The 15,115-nt window shown below is 50.9% G+C and overlaps 4 protein-coding genes across 4 annotated transcripts; 3 read left to right on the top strand and 1 right to left on the bottom strand.

Moving 5' to 3' along the window:
- Positions 1–782: 782 nt before the first annotated feature.
- KD926_009228 (glutamate--tRNA ligase MSE1) lies at positions 783–2,982 on the bottom strand (the record flags this gene model as incomplete). The annotated part of the gene is made up of 7 exons (XM_053101843.1): positions 783–1,377; positions 1,443–1,609; positions 1,662–1,919; positions 1,978–2,391; positions 2,460–2,497; positions 2,576–2,648; positions 2,710–2,982. 7 exons carry the CDS (start codon positions 2,980–2,982, stop codon positions 783–785), a joined length of 1,818 nt encoding a protein of 605 aa, XP_052954616.1.
- Positions 2,983–5,646: 2,664 nt separating this feature from the next.
- Positions 5,647–7,718, top strand: KD926_009226 (IlvD/Edd family dehydratase; the record flags this gene model as incomplete). The annotated part of the gene is made up of 3 exons (XM_053101841.1): positions 5,647–6,240; positions 6,299–6,453; positions 6,503–7,718. The coding sequence occupies 3 exons, from the start codon at positions 5,647–5,649 to the stop codon at positions 7,716–7,718; spliced, it is 1,965 nt and encodes a 654-aa protein (XP_052954615.1).
- Positions 7,719–10,157: 2,439 nt separating this feature from the next.
- On the top strand, positions 10,158–11,989 carry KD926_009225 (FAD-binding domain-containing protein; the record flags this gene model as incomplete). Its single annotated transcript, XM_053101840.1, has 2 exons — positions 10,158–10,946; positions 11,012–11,989. The coding sequence occupies 2 exons, from the start codon at positions 10,158–10,160 to the stop codon at positions 11,987–11,989; spliced, it is 1,767 nt and encodes a 588-aa protein (XP_052954614.1).
- A 2,163-nt stretch (positions 11,990–14,152) lies between these two features.
- Positions 14,153–14,644, top strand: KD926_009224 (uncharacterized protein; the record flags this gene model as incomplete). The annotated part of the gene is made up of 1 exon (XM_053101839.1): positions 14,153–14,644. The coding sequence occupies one exon, from the start codon at positions 14,153–14,155 to the stop codon at positions 14,642–14,644; it is 492 nt and encodes a 163-aa protein (XP_052954613.1).
- Between the last annotated feature and the right edge of the window lie 471 nt (positions 14,645–15,115).

Raw genomic sequence — 15,115 nt, 5'->3', positions numbered from 1 at the left:
TATCCATGTGAAACAGAAATTCCTCTCGTTTGTTGATTCCCTCTATTTTTCTTTTTCTTTAATTTTCCTTGATGTATGCTTGGTATCATCTCAGGCGCTTCTGGGAGGACGTGATTACGAGACCCACTCGATATGAGCGAAAATGCCTTGAACGAGGCTGGTTGACTTCTTTGTATTATGCTTTCCTTTCTGTTCATACGGTTTAATAATTTGTCCGTGGCTCTCTTTTCTGCAACGGAGTGGATATTGGACTCTTCTCTTTTGTGATGGATTGGCTCGGTTGGCTTTGTTTTTTTGTACAAGTCGCATAGCATGCTTTTTTTTTTGTGTTTCTCTTTTTGTTTTGATATCCGCGGCAGCGCACTTGTTTTTGATTTCTTTTTTGTTTTAATCTTTTGGTCCTTCGGTTGATAGGAATGGATGATTTTATTTCTCTTTTTATTTCTCTCGTTTCACTCTACATCGTACACTTTGGCTTGTGGGGTTGGGATAGTTTGGCCGCAAAGAAAATGGCGAATATAGTTCCGTAAAAGCAATAGAGATCTTGGACTATGTATGCATCCTGTCAAGAGAACGTGCTGTGTAGACTGCCTATAACTACGCCTGAGATAATAAGTTGTACAATTCAAAGTTATGCTGTCCTATTGCCTTTGGATTTTCTGGAGTAGGAAGTAGGTTAGGAGTCAGGTTAAATAAGCTAATATGCAGGTAGAGATCAATTCGATGAATAGATCCGATAGGCCAGGACAGATTCCAGCCTATATGAATATAGATATAAATGATCACAACGAACCCAACGACCCCATCCACGACTTATCTCCTTCCTGCATCGGCTTTCCCTTCACCTTCTTCTTGGGCCCGGCCAACCCCCCGGTCAGCTCCCTCGCCTCCTGCAACCGACGAAGCGTTTCGTTCCGGCCCAGAATCGTCATCGTCTCGGGGATGCCAGGGCCCGGGGCGGACGCGGACAATGCCCAGCGGAGGTAATGGTAGAGTTCTTTCTTGAAGGCCTTATCCGCTGCGATGCGCGCCTTACGGTGTTCTTCCTCTGACATCTCGTTGGGGGGCGGGCGAAGGGAGTCCGGGTCCGATTCGGAGGCCTGGGCGCCGTCGTATGAGGTGATGTTGAATCGGTGGGATTCGATGGTCCAGTGGGATGGAGGGACCAGGCTGAGGGCTGCGGCAGCGGTGTGGAGGGCGGAGATGGGGAAAGGGGTGGTGGAGGTGGTGGGTGTGTATGCGGGTCTATCGAGGGAGGTGGTGAAGAAGGTGGCATTGCGGTGGACGAATTCGGTGGCGTTGGTGTAGGATTTGGCGTCGGCTTGGAGGAGGGGCGTGACGTATTCGGAGAGAGGGCGTGATAGTAGGATTGGTGAGCTGCGAAGGGGGGTTTGTTAGGAGTGGGTTCTTGGGGTTCTCTTTCGGAGGTAGTGTGTACGTACAGTTGGGCGGCTGGGTAGGTGTCTTCGACGACTTTGGTCACTTTAGACACCATTTCTTCGAATTGAGGCCCGCCAGCTGCGCCGATTCGTTGAGCGTGGGCCTTTTGCAGGAACCACAGTTTCTCGAAAGCAACGACTGTGTTTCCGCGGGTGATTTTGAGGTTGAACTGGTTGATGTTAGGATTGCTGAGATCTGCTGGGTGTAGTATTGGGCCATACGATTTTTTCCAACTCTTCCAAGTTAAAGATATCTGACTTGTTGGTGTGAGACCATCCCAGGAGAGCGGCAAAGTTCACCAGAGTCGTGGCGAAAATGCCCTGCTTGTCCTGGAAGTACGTCAAATCAATATCGGCATTGCGCTTGCTGAGCTTCTGCCCGGACTTGTCCACGAGAAGAGGCACATGGCCGAACCGAGGCGGCGTCCACTTGAAAGCGTTGTATAGTGCGACATGCAGGGGGGTCGAGGGCATCCATTCCTAATTCTCAATGGTGAGCAGTTGGTTGCGATTGGCGTGTCTCTCTGGTAAGACTCACGGTTCCCCGAATGACGTGGGTGATCTTCATGCAATGGTCGTCGACCACATTGGCCAGATGATAGGTCGGGTGGCCGTCCGATTTGAGCAGAATGGGGTCATCATACACCCGTTCGATCAGGTCCAGCTTGTTGGGTGAGCGATTTTGTCCGGTCTTGCCGTATACCAAATCGTCGAACATCGGGTATCCTTCCACCCTCAGGCGGACCACATGCGTCTCTCCGTTGGTCGCGCGTTCTTCGGATTCCTCGGCGGTGATATCGGCGCATTTCCTGTCGTAGCCTGGAGGTAGTCCGGCCTCGCTGCGATGTCTCGCGAAAGCGTCCAGTCGATCGGCGGAGCAGAAGCATCGGTAGGCGTGACCGTTGTTGATGAGATCGTGTGTGTGGGAGCGGTAGATGGAAGTTCGCTCGGACTGAAAGGAAAGGAATTCGGGTCAGGTTGATGAATCGAAGCTCGAATCCAAGAAGTGCAGTGTCTCACCTGTCGATACGGACCGTAAGGACCTCCAATTGTAGGGCCTGCCAACCAGAAGCGTCACGTTAGTAAGTTGCCGCCGGTGAAGCTTGAAGTCGGAGTTGCGATCGCGCATTGCTAACCTTCATCCCAGTGCAATCCCGCCCACTCGAGGTCTTCGTACAGTCTCTGTTCGGCGCCGGGAATCGTCCGTTTCTAAAGAACGTGCCGGTCAGCACTTTGTCCGTTGCGCCATGAAGTTGATCGTCCGCCGAACCTGATCCGTATCCTCGATTCGCAACAGAAATTGTCCTCCGGTCCGCTTGGCTAGAAGGTAGTTGAACAAGGCAGTCCGCAGCGAGCCCAAATGCAGGTAACCGGTGGGCGAGGGCGCAAAGCGAGTCCTGGCGGGCGACTCGGGGAGATTGGACTTCTTCGAACCGCGCTGAGCCGCCGCGGCCCTGGATGTCGCGACCGAGAAATAACGGGCACTGCTGCTGCATTGAGTGCAGATCCATGGCCGACGAGCTAACAGACCCGGATGTCTCATTGTGAAGGGAGATTGAGGGCGATTGTCGAAGAAGGTAGGTGCAGGAGGAAAGGAAAGAGAAGTAATCGGAGGATCTGCGGCGAGAAGCTCCGACCAGAAAAATAAAAAAAAGGCGGACTGAATTTTCCCCAACTTTTGACATTTCCTTAAACCCGCATCTTCTCCTCACTTCACCCTCGAGCTTCCTTTGGAGTATATTGCCTGCTGCTATAGACCTTCTTTGTGTTCTCTTTTTGTTTTTATATTTGCATCTGAGAATATCTTACAGCCCTCAGTATGTTGGCTCCTCTCTTCTGGTACGACCGACCGGACAAGCTAACGTGCACGCCGATCTAGTGTCGAAAGCCGAAGTTGACCTCTATGGTATGCTTACCTTCTTGTGTTTGTTCCTGTTTCTATTCGAGTTTATTTCTTGTCTCTATATAACCGCGATTATACGATCACCTGAAGCAGGGGGACAATAGCTAACCTGCGCGGGTAACAGAGGTCCTAGAAATCACCAGCGACGCATCCCGAGAAGAGATCCGAAAGGCTTATCGCAAGGTACGACATGCATCAACGCGCTCTACCTGAGTCACAGTGAGGATGGAACTAAACATATTACTGCTAGGCCGCTCTTTCCAGTCACCCCGACAAAGTCCCCGAAGAAGAACGTGAAGAAGCCGAAATCAGGTTCAAGTCCGTCCAGGAAGCCTACGATATCCTCTACGATGACGACAAGCGACACCTCTACGACACGCATGGCATGGGCGCCTTCAATGGTTCCGGCGAACCGGGAATGGGTGCTGCCCCAGATCTAGACGACCTTCTGGCGCAGATGTTCGGCATGGGCGGTATGGGGGGAATGGGAGGCATGGGAGGTATGGGTGGTATGCCCGGAGGTATGCCCGGAGGCCAGTCGCGGAGGAGTCCCAACGAAGAGCAGAAGTATGAGGTGCGCTTGGAAGACCTCTACAAGGGCCGCACGGTCAAATTTGCCAGCACGAAGAACGTGATCTGCGGGCTGTGCAATGGTAAAGGCGGCAAGGAGAAGGCGAAGGCGAAGAAATGTTCTACTTGTGACGGTGAAGGTACGAAAAATCTGGACAACAGCTCACACTCGAGTCGTCCCGGAACTGACGAGCTTTTTGTCTTCTAGGTTACAAGCAGATCTTGACCCAGATGGGCCAGTTCCTCACACCCAAGACGGTGGCTTGCTCCACCTGTAACGGACAAGGTCAATTCTTCAGCCCCAAGGACAAATGCAAGAAGTGCAAGGGAAAGAAGACAACAGAGGCCAGGAAGATGCTGGAGATCTACATTCCCCCCGGAGCGAGGTGAGTTGAGAGTTAATGCTGGTCCCCGGTCTCTGTCCAAGTCGCTAACGACGTGGTTTAGGGAGGGAGATAAGATCGTTTTGGAGGGTGAAGCGGACCAAATCCCGGATAAGGAACCGGGTGACATTGTATTCCACATCGTGGAAGAGGAGCATGCTACATTCCGCAGGGCCGGTGCTGATTTGACGGCCGAAATCGACGTCACCCTGGCCGAGGCGCTGGCCGGCTTCTCGCGGGTAGTCATCAAACACCTGGACGGACGTGGAATCGAGCTCAAGCACCCGCAGAAACCTGGTCAGGTCCTCTCGCCCGGTCAGGTTCTGAAGATCGCCGGCGAGGGTATGCCCATTAAGCGCAGCGACGCCCGCGGTGACCTGTACCTGGTTGTCAACATCAAATTCCCGGATGAGAAGTGGCAGCCTAGCCCGGCTGTGCTGGAGAAGCTCAAGGAGATGCTGCCCAAGCCGGATCCCGCCATCACGGCGGACACGGTGGACGAGGTCGAGTACGACCCCAAGGGCAACCTGGAGAGCTTCGGATCCAACGACCCTCAGGGCGGCAGTGGCTGGGAGGACGAGGAGGACGAGGGCGAGACGGCGCAGTGCGCGGCACAGTAGATACGGATTGAATTGGTTTATCGTTCCACCTTTTATACCTCATAGGGTTCTGGCATTGGGGGGGCGTTATGTCATTGTTATGATTGAGAAACATTTTTTCTGTGAATAGTAATACGGGTCGACCCTCTCCTCTCGAGTCTGATGACCATTACCACCGATATGATATGACATGATTTGACGTGGGGAGAGGGAGAGGGAGAGAGTGGGATGTTCCCAACTTCCTGTCGAGAGGTACTCCGTGGTAGAAGGACCCCCATGCCCGTCTCCATAGTTTAGCGTGGGGTTTCCCGCTCTTCTCCATTCTTTCCCTCTTCACCAACGAGTCTTCTTTGCAAAGTCCTGGGCGAGGAGCCTTCACCATGGCCCTCCCCTTCCTCTTCCTTCCCATCATTTGTATTCTTACTTAAATCCGGCTCTGCTTCGTCTGTCGGCCCCCTCGTCGGACATCCTCCGTGCGTCGGCTTTTCTTTCCCGGCTTTCGTCGCGTCCCATCTTATTTCTACCCAAGTCCCGGCCGCTCTAGTCAGAGCTTATCGCGCGCCATTTTTATCTTGCTTTATTAATCATCGATATCCTATACATCCATATCTTCCCCGACGGAGAGCTAGCCGATGAAATTCTCGTCACTCGCGTGTTCCTTTCGTCCCGCCACATAGATTCTCGACTCCCGAAGGACCCAAATTTTACCTAGTGGAAGAAGAACGTGGGGAAGAACGCCCCAAATCTGAATCATGCCGTGTGAACCCCAGAAATCGTGCGAGGGCTGTTCCTGCGACGCGGGGTCTAGTCGCCCCCCGGTGAACATCGAGGACTGTGAATCTGAGCTCCTGGCTCTTCGAAAGCGCACCGCCGAGCTCGAAAAGGCCCTGAAAACTGCCAAAGATGGCTCCTCCGGTCCCCGCGCCGCCCGGAAGGGGCGCAAGCTGCGATCGTCCAATTGGTTTACTTGCGAAAGTAATCCCGCCATGATGGCCCTCTACATCGAGCGGTATCTCAACTACGGCATCACTCGGGAGGAGCTGATGGCCGGCAAGCCGATTATAGGAATCGCGCAGTCCGGATCGGACTTGTCGCCGTGCAATCGGCATCACCTGGAGCTGGTGAAGCGGGTTCGGGAAGGTATCCGAATGGCGGGCGGCATTGCCTTTGAGTTCCCAACGCATCCCATCCAGGAAAGTAGTCGGAGGCCTACCGCGTGTATCGATCGGAATCTGTCCTACCTGGGTCTGGTGGAGGTGCTCTATGGATATCCCTTGGATGGCGTGGTTTTGCTGACCGGTTGCGACAAAACCACACCCGCGGCGTTGATGGCTGCTGCCACGGTGGTATGTGCTTGCAAGGGCTTCTCGCAATTGGGCTGGTGAGGTGCTGACGAATTTACAGAATATTCCCGCTATCTGCCTGAATGTAGGCCCTATGCTCAATGGGTATGTCAAAAATGAACTTGCAGGATCGGGGATGGTAGTCTGGAAGGGCCGAGAGATGTATGCTGCCGGGGAGATCAACCAAGAGGAGTTCATTGACTACGTGTCTAGAGGGTATGTTAGAAAACCCCTATTGTTAATCTTGTCTGACAACTTGTCAAAGAGCCCCCTCCGTGGGACATTGCAACACCATGGGGACGGCATCGACCATGAATGCGCTGGCGGAGGCACTGGGCATGGCCCTGCCAGGCTCGGCGGCCATTCCCGCTCCCTACAGAGAACGCGGCCAGTGCGCCTATGAAACCGGTCTGCAGATCGTTGAGATGGTACACGCGGATCGCAAACCGAGCGACATCATGACGCGCGCGGCCTTTGAGAATGTCATCACCACCAATACGGCTATCGGCGGAAGCACGAATGCCCCCATCCACATCAATGCCATTGCTAAGCATATCGGGGTGGACGTCTCTCTGGATGACTGGGACCAGCTCGGATTTCACATCCCACTTCTTCTAAACATGCAGCCGGCTGGAGAGCTACTGGGAGAGGAGTATTTCCGGGCCGGTGGTTTACCGGCCATCATGGCGGAATTGCTGGACGCCGGGAAATTAAACCCGGACGCATTGACCTGCAATGGCCGCACGGTAGCAGAGAACGTGCAAGGGAAACATACCTGGGATCGCCGGATGATTCGCGCATACAATAAACCCCTTCTGGGAGATGCAGGCTTCTTGCACCTCCAGGGCACTTTGTTCAATTCCGCCATCATGAAAACCTGTGTGATTTCCGAACAATTTCGACAAAAGTTCTTGGAAAACCCCGACGATCCGATGGCATTCGAAGGCGTCGTCGTCGTGTTTGATGGTCCAGAGGATTACCATCATCGTCTTGAAAACCCGTCCACGCCCATCGACGACCGCAGCATCTTGGTGATGCGCGGCGCCGGTCCGTTAGGATACCCCGGAGCCGCAGAAGTGGTGAACATGCACCCACCAGGTCGTCTCCTACGAGAGGGGGTCAAGTCTCTCCCGTGCATCGGAGACGGTCGACAGTCGGGTACGTCTGGGTCTCCGTCAATTCTAAACGCCAGTCCAGAGGCCGCGGCAGGAGGCAACTTAGGGCTTCTGCGCGACGGCGACAAACTCCGAGTTGACCTCAACCGACGTCGTGTCGACATCTTGGTTCCTGCTGAGGAGATCGAGAAGCGACGTTTAGCGCTCGAAGCTAGCGGTGGGTACGCTGTGCCGGAGAGTCACACCCCATGGCAGGAGCTGTTCCGGAGGGAGACGACGCAACTGAGTGAAGGAATGGTGCTGCGGGATGCAGTCAAGTTCCATCGCCTGGCGCAGAAGTATGACGAGCCTAGGCACAACCATTAAGAAATCACTTGGGGATAAAAGGTTCAATCTTGGTATATTTCGAGTACATATTTTTTGGCTATTAGCACTTTGAATTTTATTTGGATTTTGAAATACTTGAACGTGTCTCCCCTTGGACTTGTGATCGCATCTATCTAGACTACGGTAACTCGGCAAAGAGGTAGGGTTCCGTTGGATCTGGAACGGAATGAAAAACTAAAAGATCACGGAATAAAGGCGTCAGAGAACATATTATGGCCATCTTGTCTTCTGAGTTATTTTTATCTTTTCTTTTCCATCCAAGCATCCTTTTCCGCGCCCTCATCACCCTCATAACACTACATTTCCTTGATTGTCTCGTCCCACCTGGTTTATTTGCAGTACCTCTCGAAACAAAATGGAAAACCTCACGACCGATTTCTATATCTCGACTATCAGTCCGACCGCGGCCGATATAATGATGAACGAGCTAATACAGGGTATCGCCCATGGTGTATGGTTCGTGGCTCATGTCATTGTGCCGGTGGTCACAGTTATTCTATTAGTATTTGGAATATCCTTCCTTGTGGGGCTTATAGCTGGCTGTATAATGGCATGTTGTGTATGTCCCTACCCGTCCTTTTATCTCCTTCTATTTCTCTCGCCCCAGATGCTGCGTAATCCATGCTTATATGTTACTGATATTGAAATCTCATATTGATAGGGTGTGCTGCCTCCACCAGATTCCTGTCCGAAGTCCTCATCAAGGGAAGATTCCCGCGTGTTGGAGGCGCGCGAATTTGAAGGTATGACCTAGCTTCTTAGTGCTTATATTCCCTGGTTTGAGATGGCTTGTCTGTTTGGTGTATGTGATTGTGGTGATGATCTTGGTATGGAGGAACCTGAAGCAATGGTGTTCGAATAGTTGCTTTGCTTTGCTGGAGGGCTCAAATCCATGTCTTCGCATCTATGTAGAGTTTTGTTGGACCTGAAACGGGATGAAAAATTAGAAGATCACGGAATAAAGATGTCAGAGGACATAGTGATGATATTATGACCGTTATATCTTCTCTTCCTCCCCCCCTTAATCTACCTATCCTTTTCCGCACCTTCATCGGCCTCATAAAATTACACCCCCATCCCTGATTATCTCATCCCATCTGATTAATCTATCACTCAAAAACACTATTGGAACCACCATGGCCGACTCGACTACCAGCTCGACGGCGGCCGAGAGCATTTTTGAAAACAACGCTATACCATGGATCATGCTGCTAGCTGGTATAGGTTTCCTTCTTTTAGTTCTTGTACTCATTGTATGCCCCTCTCTATCCTTTTTTTTTCTTCTATTTCTTTTAGCCGAGACGCTGCATAATCCATGCTTATACATAGCTAATGTTGAAATTTTATATTAATAGTATTGGTGGCCATTTTCTCCAATAAATACCCATTCGGAGCCCTCACCAAGGGAAAATCTTAGCGCCTCGGAGGCGCGCAAATTAGAAGGTATAGTCTATTTTTTTTAATACTTTTATTCCCTATCTCGAAGTCACTTATCCATTTATTCTTAACGGGATAGGACAAAAGTTGATCCTCTAAATTGGTTTATAGTGGAACTCGAAGTTGTGGATGCAACTAATGCTGGTGATGATGTTGATGTTAGTAGTTTTAATAAAGATAAGAAAAACCCTGAAGAAATGGTCTGATGGGCTAGTTTGTGTGGAGTGAGGAAAGCCCGAATAGAACCACTGTTTGCGTTGCGTTGCGTTGCTTTTGGGACTCGCTGGAGGGCTCAAATCATGCGGTTATTGATCTAGAAGAAAGAATACAACGTCTTCTTTTCTTGCTTGTTTTAAGTAGAAATAGCCGAGATGGGATATGTTCAACATCCGATTTATCTTGTCACGCATCATGTGTTTGTTAATGAAACCAGGATATTCCATCAGTAACATCCACCACAAAGCAGGCGAAGAACAACCTAAATGTCTTAATTTTTGCCTGAAATCAGGCTGTGTATTGAAGTTCAAATTCAAGCGGAGCGTGGCAAAGTCGAGCAAACATCCATCCATTCAATAAAATGGATGACATTGGATGAAGCGATTTCGATACGAACTAGTTATCAGCCCTACGTGACATCATCTCGCGAAGAACTCAGCCCCCCTTTTGGAGATCGTCCTCGTATTTCCCACTTTTGCCGCACGGGGAAGTGCGTCTATTGAATATGGTATGGTGGGATTGGCGGTTTGGTTCCTTGATTGCTTGCTTGGATTGCAGCGGTCAGGAAGTCCTAGCCGAGTACGAGGGTGCCGAATTGGATATGTCGGATCGGGGTTTTGCTGGTCGTCTAGGAGATTTTGTTCCTCGGAAGGAAGGGTATAAGTAGAGTGAGGGCTCGCTCTCTCTTTTTGTCTTGTTCTTTCGTGAGTGTATTTCTATGATCAAGTCTAACTAACTGTGTTTGTGACTGGTCTATTGATCTTCATGTATTTCTTTTCCTCTCTTCTTCTTGTAACTGCTACCGCGTCGGCGGTGGCGGTCAATTTGCTACCGACCGGTCGGTGTCTTCCATCTCAGCCGTGCTGGCCTTCTGATCAGACATGGCAGGCCCTGAATGAATCCGTCTCGGGTCGTCTTGTAACGGTCAAACCAGTCGGTTGGCCGTGTCATGATCCCACGCTGGACTCGGCCCTATGCGATGAGCGGAAGGTACTCAGTACTAATTCCTCCTGGCGTCGCGAACAGCCCGGCGCACTCCAGTACCAGAACTGGGAAGCCCTGCCGTCGGCGAACGAGAGTTGTTTCATGAAAACACCTAGCTTGGTGCCCTGTGGCCAGGGAAGAGTGCCTGTGTATTCTGTTGTTGCTGAAACCGTCGGGGATATACAACAGGCTGTGCGATTTGCACGGGACCAGAACTTGCGTCTGGTGGTCAAGAACACGGGCCATGATTTTCTAGGTCGGTCGGGAGCGCCGCATTCTTTGCAAATTGCCACTTTCAAGATGCGTGAGCTTTCGTTTAGCGATGAATTTGTGCCTAAAGGGGCCCCGGGGGGTCGCGGTCTTGGGTCGACGGTGACGGTTGAAGCGGGTGCCGTTCTAGATGAGATCTACCCGGCCGTGAAGGAAGAAGGTAAGGTGGCGGTTTTGGGAGCGGCGCATACAGTCGGCGCTGCTGGAGGATATATTCAGGGAGGTGGACATTCGCCTATTGGTTCCTGGAAAGGCATGGCATCTGACAATGCCGTGGAATTCGAGGTGGTAACTGCAGATGTAAGCACTTAGATACTCGTCTATGCTTGACAGCTTGTGAACATGGGCTGACACATCAACACTAGGGCGATCTGGTCACGGCCAACCAGTATCAACACCAGGAACTGTTCTGGGCTTTGCGCGGTGGCGGTGGAGGAACGTTTGGAGTCGTCACCAAAGTCACTTTGCGGACCTTTGATGAAGTGCCCACGGTGGCCGTGAATCTGACCATTTCCATGCCCTGGAGTCCGAACTCCAGCTACTGGCAGGCCCTGGCGGAATTTAGCTCACATATTCCGACTATCAACGACGAGAACTGTGCTGGATACTTATTCTTGGTGCCGAAGCTTTCCTTGGAGAATTTCACCGTGTCCGTGCTACAGGCGGATACTTTGTGCATGGATCAATCGGCTGCCAAGGTTGATAAGCTCTTTGACTCTGTTCTCGCGCCCATCCGCGCTCTGCCTGATGTTACAGTCACCTATAACTCGACCTCCTACCCTACCACCAATATGGCTCTGGATAATACGCTCATAGTGGGAAGTAGCTACGACCAGACCGGTGATTTGGCCATCTTAGGCTCTCGTCTGATCTCTCGTGACTTGCTCCAGTCATCAAACGGAGGCTATGACGTCGCTAAGACGATTTCTCAACTGCAGACGAGCGATGGAGAACTGATACAAGTCCACTTCGTGGCTGGAGGACAAGTCACCAAAAATGTGGACGTGGAGAGCGGATTGAACCCGATCTGGAGAAAGGCGGCGTTGAGTGTGATTTGGACACGCTCTTGGCCTCCGGGTACCTCGGCGCCCGAGATCCACGCCGTGGAGGAACAAGTCACCCGTGAAGTTGAGATGTTCAAAGCTCTCGAGCCAGACATGGGGGCGTACTCCAACGAGGCAAATCCCAACGAAGTGGATTTCCAGAAGACTTTCTGGGGAGAGAACTATGCACGATTGTATGACATCAAGCAGAAGGTAGATGCTCGGGGGTTGTTTATTGCTCGCAAAGGAGTTGGTAGTGAAGATTGGGATGATCAAGGGCTCTGCCGACGAGCAGTCTGACCAACCGGTGGCATCGCATACTAGATCGTCGCAAAAGTAGAAGACTAGAAGTTCAGGCTTAGCAATGCCCAACCTAGAATATAGCAAGAGTAGAAGTTCAATTTTAGCATTGTCCAGTTTTCGAATTGTTCGTTTTCTCATTCAGAGTTTAGTGAAGGGACAAGTAGGACAACTGAAACATATTGATAATGCATCTGCAGGTGTCTCAGAAAGGCAGGCTTAGTGAGTCGACCTATGAGTCTAACTATGACCAAGTCTGACTTGGCTGAGGCAATTAACGAACATGAAAGTCGTATGGCTGACGACGTACGACTGTGCATGAGCCACATTTAGCAGTGGCTCAGACTCAACTACTCCGTAGCGCGCAAACGGAGGTACGCGACTCTAACTATAAGCAGTCTAGGCTTAGATGACCGGTGGCTGAGGCTAGCGTTCTCGGGTTTCTCAGTACTCCGTAATCCGTAGCTCTCGAAAGTCATGGAATAGGCTGCAGGTGTCATATAATGAACGAATACTTCAGAATCTTAGACACCAGATCACACCACGTCGCCACGGACCTTGGGACCTGAGGCTATGTTCTCCGATAATTTGGCGTAACGGTCGCTGAGTAGAGTCTCCAATTACGAAGAGTCAACCTGCTGATCTCACTAAGCTTTACGACGCAGCGGAATAGATTCTGTATATTTTTGATATACGTGGTTGTCAGGTAGACAGCGAAAGTCAGCTCGAGGATTGTGTGCCAAGGCCGTTCCTGGGCCAATTTCCAGGATGCCCTAAGCTCGGAAAGATGCTTAGCGGCTCCTCTGCTTATGATATTGTGGCCATAAGATGATCGGCAAGTGACCAGGATGGCGATAACAAGAGTTCTGGCGATTCGCGTGCCAAGAGGCCAAGGTCCAAATCCTTCAGGTTGCCAGAGATGGCGAACTCCCAACCAATTCTATAGTCGATAACATGCACATGGCCGTCAGCATTGGCCTCCAGCAAGGATGCAGATGATAGTCGAAGGAACAAGTCAATAACTTCCAGCCAAGACGGGCGTTATCGGTCTCGACTTAAGAATTACGGAATCAACGCTGACGATCCGGACTGCCAAGGTATTGAGTCACCGGGTGGGTGGTTAGCAAGGTTTCGTAAAGGATGAGAGAAGTGGATAATTTTGGAAAGCCGAGACTTTGAAGCTGAGACGGACGACTGTGAGGAATGCAAAACACATAACGAGAGAGGGAAAAAAAAGTCTTCCAGTGGATCACGGGAAGGCCCACACCGCGTAGGGTCTGGGCCGGCCCCGTGATCCCTGGCTTTTCGGGCGTTCTCATCTTTTTTTTTTTTTTTCCGCGCTTCTTCCCGGCTTCTGCTTCAGACCGCCTCAGGAAGTCCCCTCTCAAGGCAGCCATCTTATTTCTTCTTTTTTTCTTTTTTTAATTTCTCTCACTCTCTCGCTACCCACCCCTGTCTATATATTCCATCTAACATGTTTAATATTTCCACTCTCGCCCAGTCAGAAGCTCGATTCCCACCATGCGCCCCTGACGAACAGTAACAAGCACTCTTGTTTCTTCGTCCTTTGCGTGTGTGTGCGCTGTGCGCTGTGCGCCGTGCGCCGTCGGTCACTGCACCTCTCCTGATCTTTCCCCCTGAATCCATCTGATTTCCTGGATTGGTGCCATTTGGATATCAGCCGATTCATTCCATCTGCCGCTCAAGACCCGACGTGGTGTTATCAGCCTCGAACCTGTCGCAATCGGTCCTCCTCAAGAGACCCTGTGTTACCCACCACAAGTCTAGATCGACCGTCCACACCTGTTCCATCCTTATATACTTACTTGCACACCGCATTCTTCCATCGACGCGCCCTTGATACCGCAGAAACAACTAAGCAGTGCCGTTTTAAATCATTCCGACGAATCCTATCCTCTCCCGAAGACATTCAAACATACCCTCCACGGTGATTGATTGTCTTGCAATTCTCCTCAACTTGTATATTTTCTTAGGTCATACTTGTTTACATTTTGTCAAGATGGCTGTCGATCTATAATTTCTCCTCGCCCCTCGTCTCTTCTCGTCTCGCCTCGCCTCCGTCGTCTACACGCATCTACGTTACCTTTTCTTGATCAGCAATTAAGCGAGTTTATCCTTCCTGCTTTTAGCGTCCCGGACATCATGGCGCCCAACCTCTTCCTCTGCCTGCGCATGGCCTTCTGTCCCGTCTACTGGTTTCAGCGCGGAGAGCGCATTCAAGGTTCCATCCACAAGGAGGAACATTGGGATTCTCCCATTCCCGGAATCTACAAGTACATTCCCGGCCGCGGATGGCACCTGATGTGCAAAGATGGCCACGAATTCGATGAGAAGGTCCCCGTGCCTCTAGTTTACTGTCGCATCCTTCACCGCCACATTTTTGAACCCGAGATGGAAGATCGCTGCCAGTGGCACACCGTCAACGAGGAGGGTGCCGAATCCGGAAAGTTCATGTTCTTCCGCTTGGATGATGGCAAAACCTGGGTGACTGGATGGGACTCCAAGGGCAAGTTCATCCCTGGTCCCTACCAGAAATGGTATTTTGACTCGGAAACGAACACCATGCGTCGCATTCTGTTTCCCGAGAGCGCCAATGTTTCTCGCTGCAGCGTCCTGGCGGACAAGCTAGCTTGAACTGTCGACTTCTGGCGCAATGCGATACCCACGGAGGCAGTCTTTTGTATGAAAAGATCGCATATCGACCTTCCCGCGACATAGATTGTTTTGATTCCACAGCTGGTGTCTTCGGATTCTCAACCAAACCAAAAGTGATTTCAAAAAGTGATTTTCATGATTTTAGAGCAATAATTCTTATTATCCCTGAGCGTACTAGCGAATGCTTGTCCGCGTTTCCTACCAATGTTTTTGTTTTTGTTTTGTTTTGCTTTGCTTTCTTATTCTCAAAAGTCTGTTTGGACTTGGCGATGGCGCTGGACTTTGGGGATAGACCCGGGATAGAGTTCTGATTTTTTTTTTTTTCTTTCATATGATACCAATGTTGCGATCCCCACAAAAAGTTCGAGACAAAAGTTTCAATACCAATTTATTTCATAGATCATTCAAGTGAATCAGGTAGCAGAGAAGTAGGCAGTATGGTCTCACCGA

The sequence above is a fragment of the Aspergillus affinis genome (genome assembly GCF_023601865.1).
Source record: "Aspergillus affinis strain CMG 70 chromosome Unknown NODE_65_length_189793_cov_85_416649, whole genome shotgun sequence".
Classification (NCBI taxonomy): Eukaryota; Fungi; Ascomycota; class Eurotiomycetes; order Eurotiales; family Aspergillaceae; genus Aspergillus; species Aspergillus affinis.
Note: the sequence above shows the minus strand (reverse complement) of the source record. Positions and strands in the feature narration are given on the sequence as shown.